Consider the following 23,464-nt stretch of genomic DNA (forward strand, 5'->3'; position numbering starts at 1 on the left):
CCAGTACAGTCTATTAAAGACAGGCACATTACAATAGACAGTACAGTCTATTAAAGCAAGTACAGTAACGTCATTCTCTTCAGTAGCATAATTCAGCAAAGATTAGATCTCTTTGGTGCACACTTCTATGCATACACAACCACAGGTTTTTCCTTCACAAGGACACAATAGTACACAATATTCTTTATCCTGCATGGAGATGGAGGGGGTAGGGTTTGGTGAGGGAGATGATCCCTGTGACACGATTCCTTCCAGTCCTTATCTTTCTGCCTGATAATACTCTGCACTGTTAGTTCAGGGAGTCTATCTGTCCCCTGATTAGCTTCCCTCCTGACCTGAATTCTGTTCAGATCACACACCACCTTTCTCTTAGGCTCCAGCCAGACTAATAAACAAGTTCCCCACAATCCACCTGGGGCTCTGCTAAACACTCCCTGTCTCCTGTGACTGTGTTAACCCCTCTAGTTGCTGGATGCTTCTGAAGCACAACACTTCCTGTCTCTTGTGACTGTTTAACTCTTATAGTTGTTGGATGCTTTTGAAGCAACAGCGCTACTTCTGCATGTCACAATATATATACATTAAGCAGCTACCTATGTACGGTACCTGGATATGCTACTTTGTTTCCTTACCATCAATTTTGTATACCTATACATCATTTGGTGAATTTCCTCTTACCTGTCCATATGCTACTATGTGCTGTGATATCTTTCAATAAGATGTTATTTGTTTTCACCAATTTTGCTGCTTTCTTCTCCGTTTATTTAATTGAGAAAGACATGCATATGTGTCGTTTTGTATAGTGTATGTAAACTTCTGGTTTCAACTGCATGTGCGGTAACTGTCTTTCCTTGTATATTATTAGCTCTCACCTGACCAGGAGGAGTGAGGGGTCTGATTGGGACCCTTTAAAATATCTCATCCAGAAACCCCCAGTGTCAGACCCAGGAGATACAACCAGGATTGTAGATCTATACAAATGTCAGCGCTTCTCCTGCGCAGAATCTCTCAACGTCCAATCAGTAAGAGGTTTCTGTATTTATCCCTTTGGTTTTGTGCAGTTTTCCCTTTGTATTTTATAAGCAGTCCACCTTCTGTATATTACATCTAAAATGTACTTAGCTTGCTGCTCTAAACGTACCCACAACCTAGAAGAGGGAAAGTATCGCCTGACTGTGTCACCATGTGTATGCCAGAGTGCAAGAAGTGTGCCTGTCAGGTGCCTGGGAAAGCTGGGTGGTGTGTTACTAGTGTGTTACCCCGGGCCGGCGTCTCGCTGGACTAACAAAACAGTGAATGGTGGCAGCAATAAGTGCGGTGCAGATGTATGACCGGCTGTGGGGGACGCGGAGTCATTATCAGCCTATGGCGATAGGTGAGTGGACGAGTGAGTGTGAGAAGCGGAGCCCCCAATATAGTCACCTCCGAGTCACATGTGATGAGTGGGCGACTGAATCGCGACAGACTACAACACACTGATACATAAAGTACAAGGACGACACACAACATAAATAAGACGTAATAACTAATATAAGGTACAATCACTGGTCGCCTCCATACTCACCAGAATACACCGCAGACACGTAGAGGAGCAGCACAATGAGGGGGCATATCCTCCTCATCCTGCCTCTGATATATGACGGGACCCCGAGAACAAGACGCAAGTTTCACCTGAGACTCGAAACACGACTGTAAGGCTGTGTGCCCACGTAGCGTTTTTCAAGCGTATATGCTGCGGAATTTACGCAGCGTAAACGCTTGTAAAACGCATGTATATCCGCACCCCATGGTCCCCAATGGCATTTCGCAATGTCAATGCCCATGGTGCGGATTTTTCCGCAGCGAATATCCTGCGGTCAAAAATCCGCAGCATGTTCATTAATTTTGCGGAAGCGCTGCGGAATCAGTGTGCGGATGGTACCCAAGTCTGGAGGAGAGGATGGGCGGTGCTCAGCTCTGATTGGATGGGAGTCACAGCTTCCTCCAATAGGAAAATTATACTCCAGATGATCAGCAGTTACTGGGCAGACGGAGGCTGGAGAGGTTAGACGCCGAGAAAGCGAAAGTGAGAGCTCGAGATTTACCAGAAATAATGAGGATTCATAGAAAACTTGTGAGATATCAGAGAAGACGCATCACACAGTGAATATGGTGGGAGAAGACACCAGGAAGTGCTGCCTCATATAACAATCCTCCTGGCGATGAGGTCATACATGAGCCAGAACCAAGCTAAATGTAGAGATACAGAGCTAGAACTGAGCTACATGTAAAGATACAGAGCCAGAACCGAGCTAATGTAGAGATACGGAGCCAGAACCGAGATGAATGTAGAGATACGGAGCCAGAACCGAGCTAAATGTAGAGATGCAGAGCCAGAACCGAGCTAAATGTAGAGATACGGAGCCAGAACTGAGCTAAATGTAGAGATACGGAGCCAGAACTGAGCTAAATGTAGAGATGCGGAGCCAGAACTGAGCTAAATGTAGAGATACGGAGCCAGAACTGAGCTAAATGTAGAGATGCAGAGCCAGAACTGAGCTAAATGTAGAGATACGGAGCCAGAACTGAGCTAAATGTAGAGATACGGAGCCAGAACTGAGCTAAATGTAGAGATACGGAGCCAGAACTGAGCTAAATGTAGAGATACGGAGCAAGAACTGAGCTAAATGTAGAGATACGGAGCCAGAACTGAGCTAAATGTAGAGATACGGAGCCAGAACCGAGCTAAATGTAGAGATGCAGAGCTAGAACTGAGCTAAATGTAGAGATACGGAGCCAGAACTGAGCTAAATGTAGAGATACGGAGCCAGAACTGAGCTAAATGTAGAGATACGGAGCCAGAACTGAGCTAAATGTAGAGATACGGAGCAAGAACTGAGCTAAATGTAGAGATACAGAGCCAGAACTGAGCTAAATGTAGAGATACGGAGCCAGAACCAAGCTAAATGTAGAGATACAGAGCCAGAACCGAGCTAAATGTAGAGATACGGAGCCAGCCGAGCTAAATGTAGAGATACGGAGCCAGCCGAGCTAAATGTAGAGATACGAAGCCAGAACCAAGCTAAATGTAGAGATACGGAGCCAGAACTGAGCTAAATGTAGAGATACGGAGCAAGAATTGAGCTAAATGTAGAGATACGGAGCCAGAACTGAGCTAAATGTAGAGTTACGGAGCCAGAACCAAGCTAAATGGAGAGATACAGAGCCAGAACCGAGCTAAATGTAGAGATACGGAGCCAGCCGAGCTAAATGTAGAGATACGAAGCCAGAACTGAGCTAAATGTAGAGATATGGAGCCAGAACCGAGCTAAATGTAGAGATACGGAGCCAGAACCGAGCTAAATGTAGAGATACGGAGCCAGAACCGAGCTAAATGTAGAGATATGGAGCCAGAACCGAGCTAAATGTAGAGATACGGAGCCAGAACCGAGCTAAATGTAGAGATACGGAGCCAGAACTGAGCTAAATGTAGAGATACGGAGCCTGAACTGAGCTAAATGTAGAGATGAAGAGCCAGAACTGAGCTAAATGTAGAGATACGGAGCCAGAACTGAGCTAAATGTAGAGATACGGAGCCAGAACTGAGCTAAATGTAGAGATGAAGAGCCAGAACCGAGCTAAATGTAGAGATACGGAGCCAGAACTGAGCTAAATGTAGAGATACGGAGCCAGAACTGAGCTAAATGTAGAGATGAAGAGCCAGAACTGAGCTAAATGTAGAGATACGGAGCCAGAACTGAGCTAAATGAAGAGATACGGAGCCAGAACTGAGCTAAATGTAGAGATACGGAGCCAAAACTGAGCTAAATGTAGAGATACGGAGCAAGAACTGAGCTAAATGTAGAGATACGGAGCCAGAACTGAGCTAAATGTAGAGATACGAAGCCAGAACCGAGCTAAATGTAGAGATACGGAGTCAGAACTGAGCTAAATGTAGACATACGGAGCCAGAACCGAGCTAAATGTAGAGATACGGAGTCAGAACTGAGCTAAATGTAGACATACGGAGCCAGAACTGAGCTAAATGTAGAGATACGGAGCCAAAACTGAGCTAAATGTAGAGATACGAAGCCAGAACCGAGCTAAATGTAGAGATACGGAGTCAGAACTGAGCTAAATGTAGACATACGGAGCCAGAACCGAGCTAAATGTAGAGATGCAGAGCCAGAACTGAGCTAAATGTAGAGATACGGAGCCAGAACTGAGCTAAATGTAGAGATACGGAGCCAGAACTGAGCTAAATGTAGAGATACGGAGCAAGAACTGAGCTAAATGTAGAGATACGGAGCCAGAACTGAGCTAAATGTAGAGATACGGAGCCAGCCGAGCTAAACAGTAGGGGAAGTAAGTAGAGAGATAGGGGCGCAATAGCGCTGTTATCCAACAACAACCAAGTAGGTAAAAGAAAATATGCTCACCTTTATGAGTTGTGTAATGCACAACTCATGTAAGAATTTGTAGCGAAGGGCTGCAGCCAGCACAGAATCCCTAGGGATCTTATAAGGTTATCTGTAATAGGTGCCGGGAAAAAAATGCGCTCTTCCATGGTGAAGAAATCTGCCGAGAGATTGTGTATAATTAACAATCTTGTAGTTTATTACTAAAAGCTACGATTACTACGCGTTTCGTGGACGTCCATAGCTGATCACTGATCGCATGTACCTGAGGGAGTGGACAGGACGTCCACCAATCGCATAGTAATCGTAGCTTTTAGTAATAAACTACAAGATTGTTAATTATACACAATCTCTCGGCAGATTTCCTCACCACGGGAGAGCGCATTTTTTTCCCGGCACCAACTTCATCCTATTACAGATAACTTTATGGGAACAGAACCGTGCATACTACAGTATGGGAACAGAACTGTGCATACTACAGTATGGGAACAAAACTGTGCATACTACAGTATGGGAACAGAACTGTGCATACTACAGTATGGGAACAGAACTGTGCATACTACAGTATGGGAACAAAACTGTGCATACTACAGTATGGGAACAGAACTGTGCATACTACAGTATGGGAACAGAACCGTGCATACTACAGTATGGGAACAAAACTGTGCATACTACAGTATGGGAACAAAACTGTGCATACTACAGTATGGGAACAAAACTGTGCATACTACAGTATGGGAACACAACTGTGCATACTACAGTATGGGAACAAAACTGTGCATACTACAGTATGGGAACAGAACTGTGCATACTACAGTATGGGAACAAAACTGTGCATACTACAGTATGGGAACAGAACTGTGCATACTACAGTATGGGAACAAAACCGTGCATACTACAGTATGGGAACAGAACTGTGCATACTACAGTATGGGAACAAAACTGTGCATACTACAGTATGGGAACAAAACCGTGCATACTACAGTATGGGAACAGAATTGAGCTTTCTACAGTATGGGAACAGAACTGTGCATACTACAGTATGGGAACAGAATTGAGCTTTCTACAGTATGGGAACAGAATTGAGCTTTCTACAGTATGGGAACAGAACTGTGCATACTACAGTATGGGAACAGAATTGAGCTTTCTACAGTATGGGAACAGAACTGTGCATACTACAGTATGGGAACAAAACTGTGCATACTACAGTATGGGAACAAAACCGTGCATACTACAGTATGGGAACAGAATTGAGCTTTCTACAGTATGGGAACAGAACTGTGCATACTACAGTATGGGAACAGAATTGAGCTTTCTACAGTATGGGAACAGAACTGTGCATACTACAGTATGGGAACAGAACTGTGCATACTACAGTATGGGAACAGAACTGTGCATACTACAGTATGGGAACAGAACCGTGCATACTACAGTATGGGAACAGAATCGAGCTTTCTACAGTATGGGAACAGAACCAAGCTTACTACAGTATGGGAACAGAATTGAGCTTACTACAGTATGGGAACAGAATCGAGCTTTCTACAGTATAGGAACAGAACCAAGCTTACTACAGTATGGGAACAGAATTGAGCTTACTACAGTATGGGAACAGAATCGAGCTTTCTACAGTATGGGAACAGAACCAAGCTTACTACAGTATGGGAACAGAATTGAGCTTACTACATAAATATGGGAACAGAAGCCAACTTAATACATAAATATGGGAACACTCCTAAGCTAAGTACAGTATATATAAACACCGTAACACAACACAGTTAAGTACATATGACTCGCCCCCTGGGCCGTGGGGTACCTGGAACCGGGCTTCTGTGCGATGCTGGGGGTAGTAGTGGCAACCCGATCCCGTGGCTCAGGGTGGTCAGACCAAATGCTGTGGCAGTCTATTTATCAGTGTTTTGAATGTCCGACTACGCCACCTGTGGATTGCGATCAGGGATAACCGCCGCTGCTAGGTAGACCGCTGAGGCTGGTGTTGGTAGGATAGGGGTAGGATAACTCCCCACGGGAAGAGTGCAGCCTCAGGGCAGTGTAGGTGAATGCTGGGGGTGATAGTGCAGGCCGCAGTAATAAGAGTTCAGAGTCCGCTTCAAACAGTCCAGGGTCTTTATTGTAGGTATTACTACTGACCCAACAGGAGTACCGGGCAGGAATGGGCCTGGGTGTCTGAGAGCATTCGCACGAGCCCCACTGGTCAGGGTGAGTGTGTAGGCCTACCGTTCTCTCTCGGTCCTTGCTGACTATTCCCCTTTTCGTGGTGTAATAGCCCACGTCCCTGAGCTGGCCGTGTACTTCGCCTGTATGACTTGCGACTTGGGCCTTAAGTACCTTTTGCTTCTCCGTGCTGTACTGGTCCCTCTATGTGGCGGAGCCTCCAGGCTTCTTGGGCCAAGGGACCTGAAATCCCTCGCGGGTAGGTTCTCTGTTGCTGGGCTTGCAACCCTTACAGCCTCGGACCCCAATGTCCGGTGGTGATTCTCTCAGCCAGGACCGGCTCTCGTCGCCTGTGTCCCTGGCTTGCAGTTTCTCCTCTGCCTCACGGACTCCTTGGCTACAGCTGAACTGTCCCTCCTTCTCTGGGACTAGTCTCAGTCCTGAGCTAGGTCGTCCAGTTCTCTCTAACCCTGCCCCCAGTACCAGCTTTTATAGGGGCAGCCAGCTCCCCCTACTGGCCTGGGACAGGAGGTGCTGTATGCTAATTGTCCCTGACCAGGGAACCTCCTTCCTGCTCTCAGACACAGCCTTTAATATTTGTGGCATCCAGGCCTGGGGTGACACATTCCCCCCTAGTAAAATTTAGTACTCCGGGACTAAACAGGAAACACAAATACAGGGTATAAACAATAACATAACATATATACAAGTACATTTTGTCCTTAAGGTTACGGCGCTTCCGTGACCGGGTGTCCATATCACCCAACTAGGTGAAGTTTTCCACAATGTAGGGACCTGTCCCTATAAACCCCAAGTTCCTGGCCTTGGGCGTGGCGGCAAGGCCGAGCTAACTACTTTGGGCCACAAGGGAGCCACGCCGGACAGGTTTTTCTTCACAAGAGGGCACCAAGTGCAACTATCTACATGGTAGTTCCGGTTATTCACCGTCCATAACCTGCCAGTCCATTGTATCTAGGGAAACTGGAAAAACATTATTAATAACCAGGGTACAAACATAAAACATTAAATATATACACTGTGCATTTAGATCTTCCAGCGAGCTGGTATTTGACCCCTAGTGCTCCGGGTTGACCTAGGTAACCCACTGTCTAGTGGTGGTCTTACCTGGCTTTCCCCACTAGTATTAAGGGTACAGCTACTAGCTGGTTTTACAGGCAGGGCAGGCAGCTGTCTGCGGGTCCTTTGGCTTACCGCAGGCATGGCAGGCTCTCTGTCAGCAGAGGGTTGACTCTCCTGGGCTGCTGGCATGGGTTCTTCCACCTCCGGAGCTGCTTGTTCTTCCTGCTCTCCCGTAGGCTCCTGCTGGGTAGGTTGAAGGAAGTGTAGGACAGGGTACCACTATAGCGTCGTTTATCCGAGTCCAGGACCGGGGGAACTCTCCGAGAACGGTGCTGACCATTTCTTCCTTGTCCACTGCGGGCTCAAGGTCATCTTGATCTTCACTTGGATTCTGCAGTTGCTCGGGGCACCGTTTTAGGTGGTCTCTGGAGACAGTGCTAGTGGTTTCTCCTCCATCCTGGGTAATTACACATACCTTCGCGTTGTCATGGTTGGACGGCAGTACTGTGTACGGGTCTCTCTCCCACTGGTCATCCAGCTTGTGAAGCTTTCTCTTCCGCTTCAGGACCTGCTCACCAGGTTCTAGGGTACCAGCAGGGGCGTGTTGGTTGAAGAGCCTCTCTTGCTTTTCTCTCGCTTGAGCCAGACTCCTCTCCACACTCTCCTGTACCTTCTTGTACTGTAGCCGTCGTTCCGTATCCCAGTCCGCATCTGGGGAGGTGTCCTCGGGTGTCAGGACTCCCATCTCCAGGTCTATCGGCAGCTTACCTGGTCTTGCTCGCATCAAGTAAGCCGGAGTGCAGTTGGTGGCATTCACCGGTATATGGTTGTACAAGTCTATCAGGTCTGGCAGCTTCTCCGGCCACAGGCTGCGTTCCTCCAGGGGCAACGTCTTGAGGAGATCAATGACGATATTATTCATTTTCTCACTCAGCCCGTTGGTTTGCGGGTGGTAAGGTGTTGTCCGAATCTTCCTACAGCCGTAGAGGTTGCAGAACTCCTGGAAGACTTCCGCCTCAAACGCTGGACCTTGATCTGTCAAGACCTGTTCCGGATACCCGTGTGGACGGCAGAAGTGTTGCTGGAAGGCTCTGGCCGCTGTTTGGGCTGTCAGGTCTTTAACAGGAACCACCACCAGGAACCGGGAGTAATGGTCCACTATTGTCAGGGCATAGACGTAGCCCGACTGGCTTGGAGCCAGTTTCACATGGTCCAGAGCTACCAGCTCAAGAGGCTGCCTGGTGACGATGGGCATCAAGGGTGTCTTCTGGCTGGTACGGTCCCTCCTTCTGAGGTGGCATGGGCCACAGTCCCTGCTCCACTTCTCTATGGCCCCTCTCATACCGATCCAGTAGAACTGCTCTCTCAGCAGGAACTCCAGTTTCTTCCACCCGAAGTGTCCCGCTCTGTCATGGTAGGCCTCCAGGACCATTGCTGCATCTCGCCTTGGGACCACTATCTGCCAGGTCAGCTCATGCGTCCGGTGGTTGACAAGCCTTCTGCACAGCTTGCCCTCGTAGAGGAATAGCCTGCTTTTCTCCTTCCATAACTGCTTGGCTTCCTCTGGAGCGTCCGGGCCAGGGCTAGCGTCAGCCTGGGTAAACAGGTCTTTCACCAGGCGAACTGCAGGGTCACTATCTTGCGTTTCAGCCTAGCCGTGGTGGGGTATGGGGTTGAACATGATGGTGGTTAGGTCTTTGTCTCTTACCCGATGAAAATACTGAGTGGCCCCACACCGGTGGAACGCCGGGAGCTCCACTTCCTCCAGCTCTTCTGAGTCTTCTTCTCCTTCGGGTAGGTGGGGCATTCTTGATAGGGCGTCTGCGTTGGCGTTGGTTCTGCCTGCCCGGTATTTGATGGTGAAGTCATACTTTGATAGCCGGGCTATCCACCGCTGTTCTAGGGCACCTAGTCTTGCATTGTCCAGGTGTGTCAGCGGGTTGTTGTCCGTGTACACAGTGAACTTTGCGGAGGCCAGGTAATGCTTAAACCGTTCTGTGACGGCCCACACCACTGCCAAGAATTCTAGCTTGAAGGAGCTGTAATTCTCCAGGTTTCTTTCAGTGGGCCTCAGCTTCCGGCTGGCGTACGCGATCACCTTTTCTCTGCCCTGTTGGTTTTGGGACAGTACGGCTCCTAGCCCCACATTACTGGCATCTGTGTGGAGGATAAAAGGCTGGCCATAATCGGGGTAGGCCAGGATCTCATCCCCCGTGAGGGCCATCTTCAACTGGCGGAAGGACTCCTCTTCCGGCTTGTCCCACTTGAAGGGTGGCTTTTGACTTCTGGATTTGGATTAACCTATCAGGAGGTCCTGCATTGGAGTTGCCACCTTATTGAACCCGGGGATGAACCTTCAGTAGTAGCCTACCAACCCGAGGAACTGCCTCACTTCTTTGATGTTTGAGGGGCTTGGCCAGCTCTTGATTACTGTGACCTTGTCGGGGTCGGGGGCTACTCCTTCTGCACTAACCACGTGCCCTAGGTACTGGACCTTCGGTTTCAACAGGTGACAATTTGATGGTTTCACCTTCAGGCCATAGCCTGCCAGGGCTTAGAACACCTCTGCCAGGTGTTTTAGATGGTCCTCGTAGGTCTTCGAATAGACGATCACATCGTCCAGGTAAAGTAGGACCGTCTCGAAGTTTCGGTGCCCTAGACAGCATTCCATCAGCCTCTGGAAGGTCCCTGGTGCGTTGCAGAGCCCGAAGGGCATACAGTTGAATTCGCTCAATCCCATCGGGGTGGTGAAGGCAGTCTTTTCCTCGTCAGCCTCTGCCACAGGAACCTGCCAGTACCCGCTAGTAAGATCCAAAGTAGAGAAGAAGTTAGCTGATTTTAGGGCTGCTAAAGACTCCCCTATCCTAGGTAACGGGTACGCGTCTTTATGGGTGATACGATTGATTTGTCTATAGTCCACGCACATTCTCATGGTACCGTCTTTCTTTTTTACCAGAACCAAGGGGGCTGCCCAGGGGCTACAGCTATCTCTAATGACCCCAGCTTCCTTCATTTCTCTCAGCATGCCCTTTGCGTTCTGATAATGTGCAGGGGGTACAGGTCTGTGTCTCTCTTTTATTGGTGGGTGGCTCCCCGTGGGGATGTGGTATTCCACTCCCTTTACTCGGCCGAAGTCTAGCGGGTGCTTACTAAAAATTCTCTCGTACTCCTGAACCACCCGGTAGACTCCTTGTTTTTGGTGCGGTGGAGTGGAGTCAGCACCCACGTGGAGTTTCTGGCACCAGTCCTCCTTTTGTTTCTGGGAGCCATTACCCTCCGCCTGTGGAGATGGAGGCAAAGGTTCCACGGCCCTGATAGCCTTGTGTTCAACAGCAAACAGTTTGGCAAGTGTAGCGTACCTGGGTAAGTGTACCTCCCTCTCCCCAATGTTGAGAATGCGGACGGGCACCCTCCCATGACGGACATCAACCACCCCCTGGGCTGTCAAAATGGTGGGCCTGCTGTCTGAGTACACGGGTTCTACCATGGCTTGGTAGTCTCTGCCTCTCAACCCGATTGCAGTCCGACACCAGATCATCATTTCACTTTTGGGAGGCATGGCAATGGGGAACGGGTCGCTCATCCTCACGCTACCGATCTCACCACCAGACAGTTCTACCTGTTGCCGTCTCATCAGAGCCCTTATCTCTTTCTGGAGGACCCTCTGTTGGCTGGAGCTCGCATTCATCGCCACCTGCTGCAAAATTACAATCACTTCTGAAAGACAATTTTCAATCACGTTAGTACCCAAGGTTATTTTAGGGTGACTTTCTCGACGGTCAATGTCCACAATGATCACTCCCTGTGCCGGCAGTTCCACCTTACCAATCTTGATGGTCATCTCTCTGAACCCCACCTGCGGCACGGGTTGACCATTGAAGGCGATGATGCTCAAGCCATCGTCTGGGTAACGAGTTATATCAGTGTCACTCCAGTACCGCTTGAAAAGTACATAGAGGATGGTAGTCACTTGGGACCCGGTGTCCAGCAGTGCACTCATGGGGATACCGTCCAGCACTACGGGCAAAACCGGGCATCCTCCTACGTACTTATCACGCCAACTAGATGGGCCTGGTGACCTTATGCCTGGGGGTTGGCCCTCTGCCCCAGGTCGGACCCATTTAAATTACAGTACCTGGAAATGTGTCCGGGCTGGCTGCATCGACGGCAAATGGGCTGTCCATCCTCTGCGTAGCGGTCTGTGGGCCTCCCTCTGAATGACGGGATCCTCCTCTGTCGACGCCACGGGACATCCTCCGGACTTGAAGCCAACTCGATGGGTCTTGACCGGTCCACTTGTAACGCCTGGACGGTCCTGGTCAACGCCGTGACGCTCCTGGTCAGCTCCTGGACTTGGTGGTGCAGATCTTTCGACGGGGTTTGGTTCAGGGCCTGCGCATCGGCCACCACAGAGTCCATAGAAGAGGGCGCCGCCTCCTGGCGGTAGGTGATGGCAGGGCGCCAGGAAGCTACAGCGCCACCTGGTGCGGGTTCTCGAAGCACCCGGATGGCCCTATCCTTGAACTGCGCAAAAGTCAGATCGGGGTTCTGTAGGGCCATAAGGCGCAGCTGTGTTCTATGGGCGCTGGACAGCAGACCTTCTATGAACTGGTCAGGCAACAGTTTATCAGTGTCCTGCACGCTGCCAGGGTCAGCTTGCTTTATTGCTCCCAGAGCTTCTTGCAGGTTCAAGGCATAGTCTCTGATACTATCTTGGGCTCGCTGCTTACAGCCATAGAACCGCATTTTGATCTCTGCTGAGGTGCGGGTGTCAAAGGTATCCCGCAGCCGGGTCAGAATGTCCTTTACAGTCCTTTTCTCCTCATCTGACCATGATTTCACTTCCCGCTGGGCTGCACCGGTTAGCTGCCCCGTCAGAATGCTCACTTTCTGTTCTTCTGTCAGGGGATAAACTTTAAATAAACTGTGCAGTCTTTCTTTAAAGTCAGTTAAGGTATGGGATTCCCCTGAGAATTGGGGCAGCCAGGCCGCTTCCGGGGATGTAGGGCATGGAGAACGGCATCACCGCTGCTGCAGCCACGCTGGTGGTAGAAGGTCCCTCCATGTCCGTCATCTTCCTCCCTCCTAGTTAAGTGTGGCCTACCTTCCGTTGATCCTCTTCCGTAGGCCGCGGCTCCGCTGGTGCTGCTCCGGGCGAGGACCTTGCGTCGCGTCCTGGTGACGTCAACGTCGCTCTCACTCCTTCCAGGACCTTGCGCAGCGTCGGTGCGTAGGGCGGGGCTTCAGGTCTCGCGTGGTTTGGACGTCCACGCCCCTCTTCTTCTCACGCGGCGTCCCGAAGATGGCACCCGATGGCGGGAAAGCGGGTGAGGATGGCGGGAAACGGCTGAAGATGGCGGGAAACGGCTCCGAATGGCGGGAAACCTCTTTATCAGGTAAGTATGAAGTCTTTTTCAGGCACGCAATACCCTTTTGTGGCGGGTTGGTCACAATCCTGCCGACTACGCCAAAGGCTGACTCGCCCCCTGGGCCGTGGGGTACCTGGAACCGGGCTTCTGTGCGATGCTGGGGGTAGTAGTGGCAACCCGATCCCGTGGCTCAGGGTGGTCAGACCAAATGCTGTGGCAGTCTATTTATAAGTGTTTTGAATGTCCGACTACGCCACCCATGGATTGCGGTCAGGGATAACCGCCGCTGCTAGACAGACCGCTGAGGCTAATGTTGATGTGCAGCACAGGGGTAGGATAACTCCCCACGGGAAGAGTGTAGCCTCAGGGCAGTGTAGGTGAATGCTGGGGGTGATAGTGCAGGCCGCAGTAATAAGAGTTCAGAGTCCGCTTCAAACAGTCCAGGGTCTTTATTGTAGGTATTACTACTGACCCAACAGGAGTACCGGTTAGGAATGGGCCTGGGTGTCTGAGAGCATTGGGCGAGCCCCACTGGTCAGGGTGAGTGTGAAGGCCTACCGTTCTCTCTCTGCCCTTGCTGACTATTCCCCTTTTCGTGGTGTAATAGCCCACGTCCCTGAGCTGGCCGTGTACTTCGCCTGTATGACTTGCGACTTGGGCCTTAAGTACCTTTTGCTTCTCCGTGCTGTACTGGTCCCTCTATGTGGCGGAGCCTCCAGGCTTCTTGGGCCAAGGGACCTGAAATCCCTCACGGGTAGGTTCTCCGCTGCTGGGCTTGCAACCCTTACAGCCTCGGACCCCAATGTCCGGTGGTGATTCTCTCAGCCAGGACCTGCTCTCGTCGCCTCTGTCCCTGGCTCGCACTCTCTCCTCTGCCTCACGGACTCCTTAGCTGCTGCTGAACTGTCCCTCCTTCTCTGGGACTAGTCTCAGTCCTGAGCTAGGTCGTCCAGTTCTCTCTAACCCTGCCCCCAGTACCAGCTTTTATAGGGGCAGCCAGCTCCCCCTACTGGCCTGGGACAGGAGGTGCTGTATGCTAATTGTCCCTCCTTCCTGCTCTCAGACACAGCCTTTAATATTTGTGGCATCCAGGCCTGGGGTGACACACAGACATATGGGAACACACCCATGCTTACTATATATTATTGATCATAACAGATATTACTACAGAGATACAAGAACAGAATTGGTGATCAGAAACATAAATTTGAGGCTTGGAATTTGCATTTTATCCTCATAGTTTTTGCCACATGCAAACTGCATATTTTCTCACTGCACTTGTCATGTGACCGCTCCATACGTGATGCATACACAGGTATGAGCCGACCTCTTTACTTAAATTTCTCTCATCTGTTACCACAACGATTGCTCGTGATCAGCTGTATGGACACTGAATAAAGACATGTGACGAGCAGACAGATAGTGAACAAAATGGCACATTAATAATATATTACAAACTGTTAAAATTCTGCATGTAAGGGCAGGTTCACACAAGTGTACAAAAAGTTTCATCCAGAAAAGTGGGACGATTTTTTCTCACTTGGTCTCCGATGTTACAGGATTGCAATGTATCCCTAAAAATCAGATTATTTTTTTTTGCAACCATAGACTTGAATGGGTGAGTCTCATCCGATATACGAAACTAGTGCACGCTGCGATTTTTTTCATATGCAGATTCTGTTAGTGAAAAAAAATCATTCATCTGCACTGCCCCATTGAATAACATTGGTCCGAGTGTGATCCGTTTTCTAACGAACAGTACTCGGACAGAACATGCGTTGGTGTGCAGGACCCCTTAGAATCAGTGTCACATCTAATAAATGTCTCACACAACCAATTTCAGAGCCAACATTGCACAATCAAGAGAAAAATATATCCAGCACCATTGTAAAACATAACAAAAACAGTCATCTGATACATCCCATGGTTTATATAGAGTGCAGATCCTTGTTTGTAAGGAACTTGGATACGTTTAAAAACGTGGTACGAATCTAGAATAAGGGAATCCCTACAATCGTAGCATCAGCCAAGTGAATGCATTTAGAAAAATACACAAAAAAGTATTCAAAGGTCGCGCTCTGCAGATTGACTCAATCACAACAATAATGCTTATGGCCAAACTATCATATTTGCCAGGTATATGGGTTTTTAGCAGTACAGTCTGTTTTACTTTACTATACTTTTAAAAATAAACGTATACCTGGCGTTATTATGGTCAGACATAAGCACGGTGTAGTAAGTGTGACCATCACAGTCCATGGCTCATCGCGCCTCTGATTGCTTCACTTGTAATTTTTCAGATGATCACGCCCGGCCAAAGCCAGACCATAATGTCTGATCTTCTCATCTATTTTAGGAAGAGACGGGTGCAACTGATGTGCAAATCGTTGGACCCCTCTGCTTGTATTTGTGTCAGTAAGAGCTCACTCAGACGTCCGTTTTTCACACACGAGTGCTATCATTCTTTTTCACGAATAGCACTCGTCCCTGTGATAGTCTATGGGGCTGTTCACATGTCAGTGATTTCTTGTGGATCGAGCAGTCTGTGCAAAAATCACGAAGACATGTCCGATATTGATCCGGGTGTTGGATTAAAATTGGCAATACAAATCTGTGGGTCAGCGAAAAAAAATAAAAATCGGACAGCACTCGGATACCATCCATGTGCTGCCTGATTTCACTGACTGATAGGAGAAGGTGGGGAAAACTGATGACTGATGAAAATCAATGATGAAACTTGTATGTTTTTCTAGTGGGAATAAAAACTTAGGCCTTGGTCTCATTCAGGACAGCTACAAACACATTTATACAATCCAAGGTTGGAGTACACCACCTCTAGCACACAAACTCACAACAGTCCACATATAATATCACCCTGGGGTCACAGGAGCGCATGTTCTCTCGTGTGAGAGAATCGGGGACGATTATGCAAATGACAACTCTGCTGCGAGCGTGAGCCGAGTGTCCGTGCTCCGTGTTCCCTTCCTCCCGCATGAGAGAATCGCAGCACAGGTATGGAGGGGAAGGAGAAAGTAATTCCTCCATTGCCTATCTTGGCGTATATCGGACTGCATCTGAGTGCAGTCAGATTTTTACACGCACCCATAGACTTGTAGACCGATTCTCGGATGCACTTGCAGCATGGTGAGATTGTTATCTCATACCGAATCAGCATGAGAAAATAATTGCTGATCTGCACTGCCCCATAGAATAACACTGGGCTGAGTCCTGTCCGTTAAAACATCACATAGCACTCGGCCGTGTTATACACCAGTGTGAGCGAGCCCTTTTACAAAGCGCGGTACAAAAACATTTTTGTTTTACTTAGTCACTTATCAAGACACAAAGACATTTTTTTAAAATTGAGAATGAATAGGGCGGAGGTGTGCATGCTCGACCTTGGAGGTGTGCATGCTCGACCTTGGAGGTGCGCATGCTCGACCTTGGAGGTGCGCATGCTCGACCTTGGAGGTGCGCATGCTCAACCTCGGCTCCATTTGGATGGGACTCTTCACAGCACCAACCTTGGGATTGGTGGGTTCCCAGCAATAGAGAAGCTATCCCATATCTGATGGATAGGAAATAACCTACAAACTTGGCACAATACCTCTTGTAGGGGTGACCATTGCTTCAGAGTAGGAGATTGACGTTGGGCCTCTCAGATTAACCCCTTCACGATATATGGCATTTATTTACATCATATGTCGCGTCTCCAACTTTGATGCGGGCTCTGGCGCTGAGCCCGCATCTCTCCCTGCACATGACAGCTGATTTAATCTGCTGTCATGTGTCTTTAACAACTGCGGGTGGATCGGAGCTCCATCCGCGGTTGTTATCCAGTTAAATATCTGACAGCAGGATTTAACACACGCCAGCTGAAATTGTGTCACAAATCCCACCCATGAGTTTCATGACAGCCCGGGGTCTGCTGATGACCCCTGTGCCTGTCATTATGATACTCCTGTGAACACCAGTGTTCATAGGAAATGGTAATTTCTGCTAAGGGGACTATTACGTACAGTAAAAAATTGAGGGAAAAAAAAAAAGTTTAAAAATATGAAAAAACAACAAGTTCAAATCACCCCCTTTTCCCCATTGAAAATAAAACAATTACTAAAAATACACATATTGTTATTGCTGCGTTCAGAAATCTCTGATCTTTCAAAATATAAAGTAAATTAATCAGATAGCTAAACGGCCAAAAAAGTTTTCATACAAATTTCACATTTTTTTTCACCACTTAAATAAAAAATAAACTATACACATAGGTGGATTATAATGAGGGCAATCTGGGCTACCACGCGGGGCCTGTACCCACTGGGGGAGCCCATGGCCAGATTGCCCTCATTATAATGTTCTGTGCGTCGTGCCGTCGATGCGGCGCACATATCCTGACAAGCACAGGCGGGCTGAGCCGGGGGGGGGCCCGGGCCGCTCCCCCAGCAGCTGTGCACAGATAGCAGACACGGCCCTGTGAGCAGCCATGTCTGCTGAAGTGACGTCACGCAGTGTGCGCCCGGCCTGCACTGCTGCTTACCACTGGAGAGGAGCTGGACCGGAGACAAGCCGGGGGATAAGGACCGGAGACAAGCCGGGTGGATGGTGAGTGACTGCTTCCCAACGTACCCCCTGTGTGTCTGTGTGCATGTATGATTGTGTTTATCTATGTATGTGTGATATGTCTGTTTATATGTATTTTTCTGCATGTCTTCAAATATGTTTAGGCCTGTCTGCGTCTTTCTATATGTCAGTATATGTGTCTGTGTGCACATTTCTGCGACCCGTATATGTGCAAGTCTGCATGTATATACATGACTGCGTGTGCGACTGCATGTGCATGATTTTGTGTGTGCGTGCCTGCTGGTGTCTGACTGCATGTATGTACTGAACCTAGTGAGCTACGTGCAGCCTCATACTATACCCAGGGAGCTACGTGCAGCCTCATACTATACCCAGGGATCTATGTGCAGCCTCATACTATACCCAGGGAGCTACGTGCAGCCTCATACTATACCCAGGGAGCTATGTGCAGCCTCATACTATACCCAGGGAGCTATGTGCAGCCTCATACTATACCCAGGGAGCTACATGCAGCCTCATACTATACCCAGGGAGCTACGTGCAGCCTCATACTATACCCAGGGAGCTACGTGCAGCCTCATACTATACCCAGGGAGCTATGTGCAGCCTCATACTATACCCAGGGAGCTACGCGCAGCCTCATACTATACCCAGGGAGCTTTGTGCAGCCTCATACTATACCCAGGGAGCTATGTTAGTCTCATACTATACCCAGGGAGCTACGTGCAGTCTCATACTATACCCAGGGAGCTACGTGCAGCCTCATACTATACCCAGGGAGCTATGTGCAGCCTCATACTATACCCAGGGAGCTACGTGCAGCCTCATACTATACCCAGGGAGCTACATGCAGCCTCATACTATACCCAGGGAGCTATGTGCAGCCTCATACTATACCCAGGGAGCTACGTGCAGCCTCATACTATACCCAGGGAGCTATATGCAGCCTCATACTATACCCAGGGAGCTATGTACAGCCTCATACTATACCCAGGGAACTACGTGCAGCCTCATACTATACCCAGGGAGCTACGTGCAGCCTCATACTATACCCAGGGAGCTACATGAAGCCTCATACTATACCCAGGAAGCTATGTGCAGCCTCATACTATACCCAGGGGAGCTACGTGCAGCCTCATACTAAACCCAGGGAGCTATGTGCAGCCTCATACTATACCCAGGGAGCTATGTTAGCCTCATACTATACCCAGGGAGCTACGTGCAGCCTCATACTATACCTAGGGAGCTACGTGCAGCCTCATACTATACTCAGGGAGCTATGTGCAGCCTCATACTATACCCAGGGAGCTATGTGCAGCCTTATACTATACCTAGGGAGCTATGTGCAGCCTCATACTATACCCAAGGAGCTACGTACAGCCTCATACTATACCCAGGGAGCTACGTGCATCCTCATCCTATACCCAGGGAGCTACGTACAGCCTCATACTATACCCAGGGAGCTATGTACAGCCTCATACTATACCCAGGGAGCTACATGCAGCCTCATAATATACCCAGGGAGCTACATGCAGTCTGATACTATACCCAGGGAGCTACGTGCAGTCTCATACTATACCCAGGGAGCTACGTGCAGTCTCATACTATACCTAGGGAGCTACGTGCAGCTTCATACTATACCCAGGGAGCTACGTGCAGCTTCATACTATACCCAGGGAGCTACGTGCAGTCTCATACTATACCCAGGGAGCTACATGCAGCCTCATACTATACCCAGGGAGCTACGTGCAGCCTCATACTATACCCAGGGAGCTATGTGCAGCCTCATACTATACCCAGGGAGCTACGCGCAGCCTCATACTATACCCAGGGAGCTTTGTGCAGCCTCATACTATACCCAGGGAGCTTTGTGCAGCCTCATACTATACCCAGGGAGCTATGTGCAGCCTCATACTATACCCAGGGAGCTACATGCAGTCTGATACTATACCCAGGGAGCTACGTGCAGTCTCATACTATACCCAGGGAGCTACGTGCAGCCTCATACTATACCCAGGGAGCTATGTGCAGCCTCATACTATACCCAGGGAGCTACGTGCAGCCTCACACTATACCCAGGGAGCTATATGCAGCCTCATACTATACCCAGGGAGCTATGTACAGCCTCATACTATACCCAGGGAACTACGTGCAGCCTCATACTATACCCAGGGAGCTACGTGCAGCCTCATACTATACCCAGGGAGCTACATGAAGCCTCATACTATACCCAGGAAGCTATGTGCAGCCTCATACTATACCCAGGGGAGCTACGTGCAGCCTCATACTAAACCCAGGGAGCTATGTGCAGCCTCATACTATACCCAGGGAGCTATGTTAGCCTCATACTATACCCAGGGAGCTACGTGCAGCCTCATACTATACCTAGGGAGCTACGTGCAGCCTCATACTATACTCAGGGAGCTATGTGCAGCCTCATACTATACCCAGGGAGCTATGTGCAGCCTTATACTATACTCAGGGAGCTATGTTAGCCTCATACTATACCCAGGGAGCTACGTGCAGCCTCATACTATACCCAGGGAGCTACGTGCAGTCTCATACTATACCCAGGGAGCTACATGCAGCCTCATACTATACCCAGGGAGCTACGTGCAGCCTCATACTATACCCAGGGAGCTATGTGCAGCCTCATACTATACCCAGGGAGCTACGCGCAGCCTCATACTATACCCAGGGAGCTTTGTGCAGCCTCATACTATACCCAGGGAGCTATGTGCAGCCTCATACTATACCCAGGGAGCTACATGCAGTCTGATACTATACCCAGGGAGCTACGTGCAGTCTCATACTATACCCAGGGAGCTACGTGCAGCCTCATACTATACCCAGGGAGCTATGTGCAGCCTCATACTATACCCAGGGAGCTACGTGCAGCCTCATACTATACCCAGGGAGCTACATGCAGCCTCATACTATACCCAGGGAGCTATGTGCAGCCTCATACTATACCCAGGGAGCTACGTGCAGCCTCACACTATACCCAGGGAGCTATATGCAGCCTCATACTATACCCAGGGAGCTATGTACAGCCTCATACTATACCCAGGGAACTACGTGCAGCCTCATACTATACCCAGGGAGCTACGTGCAGCCTCATACTATACCCAGGGAGCTACATGAAGCCTCATACTATACCCAGGAAGCTATGTGCAGCCTCATACTATACCCAGGGGAGCTACGTGCAGCCTCATACTAAACCCAGGGAGCTATGTGCAGCCTCATACTATACCCAGGGAGCTATGTTAGCCTCATACTATACCCAGGGAGCTACGTGCAGCCTCATACTATACCTAGGGAGCTACGTGCAGCCTCATACTATACTCAGGGAGCTATGTGCAGCCTCATACTATACCCAGGGAGCTATGTGCAGCCTTATACTATACTCAGGGAGCTATGTGCAGCCTCATACTATACCCAGGGAGCTACGTACAGCCTCATACTATACCCAGGGAGCTACGTGCATCCTCATCCTATACCCAGGGAGCTACGTACAGCCTCATACTATACCCAGGGAGCTATGTACAGCCTCATACTATACCCAGGGAGCTACATGCAGCCTCATAATATACCCAGGGAGCTACATGCAGTCTGATACTATACTCAGGGAGCTATGTGCAGCCTCATACTATACCCAGGGAGCTATGTGCAGCCTTATACTATACTCAGGGAGCTATGTTAGCCTCATACTATACCCAGGGAGCTACGTGCAGCCTCATACTATACCCAGGGAGCTACGTGCAGTCTCATACTATACCCAGGGAGCTACATGCAGCCTCATACTATACCCAGGGAGCTACGTGCAGCCTCATACTATACCCAGGGAGCTATGTGCAGCCTCATACTATACCCAGGGAGCTACGCGCAGCCTCATACTATACCCAGGGAGCTTTGTGCAGCCTCATACTATACCCAGGGAGCTATGTGCAGCCTCATACTATACCCAGGGAGCTACATGCAGTCTGATACTATACCCAGGGAGCTACGTGCAGTCTCATACTATACCCAGGGAGCTACGTGCAGCCTCATACTATACCCAGGGAGCTATGTGCAGCCTCATACTATACCCAGGGAGCTACGTGCAGCCTCATACTATACCCAGGGAGCTACATGCAGCCTCATACTATACCCAGGGAGCTATGTGCAGCCTCATACTATACCCAGGGAGCTACGTGCAGCCTCACACTATACCCAGGGAGCTATATGCAGCCTCATACTATACCCAGGGAGCTATGTACAGCCTCATACTATACCCAGGGAACTACGTGCAGCCTCATACTATACCCAGGGAGCTACGTGCAGCCTCATACTATACCCAGGGAGCTACATGAAGCCTCATACTATACCCAGGAAGCTATGTGCAGCCTCATACTATACCCAGGGGAGCTACGTGCAGCCTCATACTAAACCCAGGGAGCTATGTGCAGCCTCATACTATACCCAGGGAGCTATGTTAGCCTCATACTATACCCAGGGAGCTACGTGCAGCCTCATACTATACCTAGGGAGCTACGTGCAGCCTCATACTATACTCAGGGAGCTATGTGCAGCCTCATACTATACCCAGGGAGCTATGTGCAGCCTTATACTATACTCAGGGAGCTATGTGCAGCCTCATACTATACCCAGGGAGCTACGTACAGCCTCATACTATACCCAGGGAGCTACGTGCATCCTCATCCTATACCCAGGGAGCTACGTACAGCCTCATACTATACCCAGGGAGCTATGTACAGCCTCATACTATACCCAGGGAGCTACATGCAGCCTCATAATATACCCAGGGAGCTACATGCAGTCTGATACTATACCCAGGGAGCTACGTGCAGTCTCATACTATACCCAGGGAGCTACGTGCAGCCTCATACTATACCCAGGGAGCTATGTGCAGCCTCATACTATACCCAGGGAGCTACGTGCAGCCTCATACTATACCCAGGGAGCTACATGCAGCCTCATACTATACCCAGGGAGCTATGTGCAGCCTCATACTATACCCAGGGAGCTACGTGCAGCCTCATACTATACCCAGGGAGCTATATGCAGCCTCATACTATACCCAGGGAGCTACGTGCAGCCTCATACTATACCCAGGGAGCTACGTGCAGCCTCATACTATACCCAGGGAGCTATATGCAGCCTCATACTATACCCAGGGAACTACGTGCAGCCTCATACTATACCCAGGGAGCTACGTGCAGCCTCATACTATACCCAGGGAGCTACATGAAGCCTCATACTATACCCAGGAAGCTATGTGCAGCCTCATACTATACCCAGGGAGCTACGTGCAGCCTCATACTAAACCCAGGGAGCTATGTGCAGCCTCATACTATACCCAGGGAGCTATGTTAGCCTCATACTATACCTAGGGAGCTACGTGCAGCCTCATACTATACTCAGGGAGCTATGTGCAGCCTCATACTATACCCAGGGAGCTATGTGCAGCCTTATACTATACTCAGGGAGCTATGTGCAGCCTCATACTATACCCAGGGAGCTACGTACAGCCTCATACTATACCCAGGGAGCTACGTGCATCCTCATCCTATACCCAGGGAGCTACGTACAGCCTCATACTATACCCAGGGAGCTATGTACAGCCTCATACTATACCCAGGGAGCTACATGCAGCCTCATAATATACCCAGGGAGCTACGTGCAGACTCATACTATACCCAGGGAGCTATGTACAGCCTCATACTATACCCAGGGAGCTACGTGCCGCCTCATACTATACCTAGGGAGCTACGTGCAGCTTCATACTATACCCAGGGAGCTACGTGCAGCCTCATACTATACCCAGGGAGCTACACATGGCCTCATACCGTACCCAGGGAGCTA

The 23,464-nt window shown here is 49.5% G+C and overlaps 1 protein-coding gene across 2 annotated transcripts in view; it reads right to left on the bottom strand.

Annotated features, from left to right (window-relative positions):
- The window catches only part of LOC141155194 (class I histocompatibility antigen, F10 alpha chain-like), a 213,090-nt gene that overhangs the window by 183,045 nt on the left and 6,581 nt on the right, over nt 1-23,464 (bottom strand). Inside the window, exon 1 of one of the 2 annotated variants that reach the window (XM_073641926.1) lies at nt 1,565-1,709. The exons of the other annotated variant lie outside the window; for it this stretch is intronic. Within the exon in view, the coding sequence (XP_073498027.1) occupies nt 1,565-1,622 (58 nt within the window). The 5' untranslated portion in view covers nt 1,623-1,709. Of the gene's footprint in view, nt 1-1,564; nt 1,710-23,464 lie in introns of those variants that run through there. 2 annotated transcript variants of the gene reach the window in all.

Source organism: Phyllobates terribilis, unplaced genomic scaffold (genome assembly GCF_046119375.1).
Source record: "Phyllobates terribilis strain yellow unplaced genomic scaffold, ASM4611937v1 Scaffold_7__3_contigs__length_470593459, whole genome shotgun sequence".
NCBI classification, from domain to species: Eukaryota; Metazoa; Chordata; class Amphibia; order Anura; family Dendrobatidae; genus Phyllobates; species Phyllobates terribilis.